Consider the following 3668-nt stretch of genomic DNA (forward strand, 5'->3'; position numbering starts at 1 on the left):
TAAAAGTGGTTGATCATTACAGCATATATAATTTACCTAAAGAAATGACTGTGTCATAAAAGAACAATAACAAATGACCTTACTCTGATTACTGCAAGATAGGACTATGATAAAGTTATTTATAAATAAAAAGAACTACCACTGACAATAATGTATCAAACTGAGAAGGTTGACTATTTAAAAAAATATTTTAAAACATTTTAAAAGAAAGAAATGTTTTCAAAACATGTTTTGAAACATGTTTTCAAAAAAAATCAATAAAATTATTTGAAAGATCAAATAAAACTTAAATCACACTGAAAATTTAATAAGAAAAAAATCACTAGGGGAGTCAGATGACTCAGCTCTGCTCTCAAAGTGCGGGCAGATGGTTGCATATTGTGGAATTTCCTCTGACATGACACAAGCATGAGGGTGCACTTGTTCCCTACTCTTACTATAATATAAAAAGCCACGGGAGCTCCCCATCTGACACAGGTCCTCTGGGACAGCAGAGCTCACAACCGTCTAGGACAAGAGCCAGGAAGAAACCAGAAAGACAGCACCTTGTGTAAGCATGACTTCCAAGCTGGCTATTGCTCTCTTGGCAGCCTTCCTGCTTTCTGCAACTCTGTGTAAAGGTAAGCACGTTCTTCTCTTCTGATCTACAGAAGTTTGCTGTGTCTAAATGTGATCCTCAGAGAGCAAGATTATCCTTAATGCCTCGATAACAGACATCCTTTTACTCAGCAAGAGAAAACCGTCTTTGCAGTCATTTAATGTTAAATTGAAGTCTTTAAGTTTTTAGGTTGTTTAAATATAATATTTAGAAAATTGAAAAGTTTGATTTATATAGAGTTCTATTCCTATCATTCATACTCTGTAGTATACATATATTTAACATAAATCTGTAATTTAGAGTATATTTTATTGGAGGCCACATTTACCCATTTTATCTATTAATACTGAGTAAAGTAACTCAGGTAATTTTACTCCATGTACTATTTAATTGACGAGCTTCAAACAACTATCAATTGCTCTTTGGCTTAAAGACAGATTATAAACCTTATTGGGATCCCTCTTATGAAATAAATACAGTTTAGAATGTTTATGGTATATATAAACATTTTATATGGTATATATATGTATATATATATGTAGTATATATATGTATGTATATATATATATATACTCTTAAACATCAAAGATTTTGCTAAAATATAGGACAATCTCTGTGCAACTCACATATATTTCTATTAATTCTTCCTGAAGGCAATTTTCCTGTTGGTGGATCTTGCCTACCATGAATAACATTGTGGTATCACAGAAGATTATGCAGTGTCGAGTAGGAGAAAAAGTACCATGAGGATGTCAACATTGCCCAAAGACAACTCCAAGTGTTTATGTCATTCAGTGTTGTCAGGAACGACTGTTTTTAAAACAAAGAGAAAAACTGAGGTCGGGGGCTAGGAGAATATCCAGCCATCAATTTCAGGAATAAGTTTGCTAAAGATGTGTTGTTTCCCAAACACACAGTCACCAAATGATCACACTGGAATTACCAAGGGCGAAGCTAGCTGAGTTATGCCTGTTAATGAAATCAATTCTTAATTGCTTTTTTTTTTCACAGCTGCAGTTCTTTCAAGAATGAGTTCAGAACTTCGATGCCAATGCATAAATACACACTCCACACCTTTCCACCCCAAATTTATCAAAGAATTGCGAGTGATTGAGAGTGGACCACACTGTGAAAATTCAGAAATCATGTAAGTAATTTCAAAAGTGATTAGATATTTTACTTTAGTAAACCTAGAATTGAGGAAGGTGGGAGAATCCAGCAAAGTTCTAGGTACTAGGAATACACAGTAAGCAAAACAGAAAGGGAAAATTCTTTGTCTCCATGGCATTTAAATATTGTACCCTCCATGACTCATAGCTAAAAATTAGTTTGGACTTAGATTTTATGCCTGTACTTAAGGAACCATGACTTGAATGCCAAAGGGATGTTGGAAACCCATTAAATACTGATTTTAATCATATCTCTCTTATTTCAGTGTTAAGCTTGTCAATGGAAAAGCGGTCTGCTTGAACCCCAAGGAAAAGTGGGTGCAGAAGGTTGTGCAGATATTTTTGAAGAGGTAAGTTGATTTTTTTTTTTTAATTTAGATTCTTCATTTATCCTGTGATGTACAGTTCAGAAGTCAACCTATAAATTTCCTGCTGCTGCTGAAAATTTTCTTTTAAGTACCTGCCTCTTTGATTAAAAAAAAAATAGCAGCAATAGTGAGTTTGTTGTACTCATGACTGGGAGATCATATATCTCAGTTTGTCCAGGGAAGTGTGGGTATATGCCTGTGTCCTGTGTCATTAGTATGACTCTCTCTCAATCTCAGACGTGTTCTGGTTTACATACCTTATCTGAACTCTCCATTTATAGCTGAAAATATAGAGTATTTCTAACACATAAATATCTAAGACTCTCTTAATTTCTATATTAAATATATTTTCAAGAGCCATACATTCCTCCTTATTTAGAACATTGTTAATTTTTAAACTTTTTATTTTATTTTACTTCTTTTCAGAGCTGAGAAGAAAGATCCATGAAAACAACAACAACAACCAAAATCCCATTTGTCCATGGCTTCCAAGAATTCCTCAGTAAAGATACCAATGAAACTTCAAACAAATCTACTTCAATGCCTCATGTACTGTGTAGGTCTGGTGTAGGGTTGCCAGATAAAATACAGGATGCCCAGTTATATTTGAATATTAAGTAAAACAATGAATATTTTTTTCAATGTCCCACGTACATGTTCCACTTATATTTTAGAAATTATTCACTGTGTACGGTAAATTCAAATTTAGCTGGAAATCCTCTTTTTTTGTTTTTGTTTTTTGTTAAATCTTGCAACCCTAGTCTGCTGGCCAGGATTCACGAGTCCTTGTTCAACTGAGCCTCAGTTTCTTCTTTATTCCCAAACCGGAGAAAAACATCTCAGCCACTGACCTACCTCACAGAGATGTGAGGGCATGTGGAAGCACTTTAACTTTTATTCAGTCATGTAAATTATTTTGAAGTGTAACTTATTCACCTATTTATTATTTATGTATTTATTTAAGCCTCAAATATAGTAATGTTTGTGCATGAATTTGGAGAAATGGGAAAGAAGCATTGTTGATAAGTACAATGATGGTAGTGAATTTATATTTATTTTTTATATTAAGTGATGTATTATAGAACTACTTTGATCAAGGTTGTTATATTATGATCACAGTTGCCAGATTTAGCAAATTAATAGAAAATAAACAAAAAAGACATCCAGTTGATTTTTCTTTCAGATAGACAATAAATAATTTTTTAGTATAAGTACATCATTATTTATCTGAAATTTTAATTGTGTTGGCAATCCTACTTTTAATATGCCTGGTCTGGTCTTGTCACTGCAAGCCTTATTGTGCAGTGCTGTGTTAAATCACCTGAATCCTGAGTTATGACTATCTTTCTCAAAACAGCAAAAATTCACCAGGGAATATGAATAAAGTAATTTCTTGTTATTTCTTATTTATTTATTCTGAACAATTAGATTCTCATAATTTTATTTAAATTATTGTGTATTTTAACATCAATTTTATTTTTTACTTTAAGATGCTTTTATGTGTTCCCAAGGAGACTCTTTCTACTGTTTTTG

At 32.8% G+C, this 3668-nt stretch overlaps 1 protein-coding gene across 1 annotated transcript; it reads left to right on the forward strand.

Moving 5' to 3' along the window:
• Nucleotides 1-489: 489 nt before the first annotated feature.
• Nucleotides 490-3201, forward strand: CXCL8 (C-X-C motif chemokine ligand 8). The gene is made up of 4 exons (XM_061191460.1): nt 490-620; nt 1610-1745; nt 2034-2117; nt 2562-3201. Exons 1-4 carry the CDS (start codon nt 557-559, stop codon nt 2581-2583), a joined length of 306 nt encoding a protein of 101 aa, XP_061047443.1. The 5' UTR covers nt 490-556; the 3' UTR covers nt 2584-3201.
• The last annotated feature ends 467 nt before the right edge of the window (nt 3202-3668 follow it).

The sequence above is a fragment of the Eubalaena glacialis genome, chromosome 5, assembly GCF_028564815.1.
Source record: "Eubalaena glacialis isolate mEubGla1 chromosome 5, mEubGla1.1.hap2.+ XY, whole genome shotgun sequence".
Taxonomy (NCBI): Eukaryota; Metazoa; Chordata; class Mammalia; order Artiodactyla; family Balaenidae; genus Eubalaena; species Eubalaena glacialis.

Bases quoted from the DNA above. Each gene is read 5' to 3' on its own strand.
- CXCL8 (XM_061191460.1), top strand. From the start codon at position 557: ATGACTTCCAAGCTGGCTATTGCTCTCTTGGCAGCCTTCCTGCTTTCT. The intron at 621-1,609 runs GTAAGCACGTTC...TTTTTTTCACAG, and splicing joins TTCTGCAACTCTGTGTAAAG to CTGCAGTTCTTTCAAGAATG. The intron at 2,118-2,561 runs GTAAGTTGATTT...ACTTCTTTTCAG, and splicing joins GTGCAGATATTTTTGAAGAG to AGCTGAGAAGAAAGATCCAT.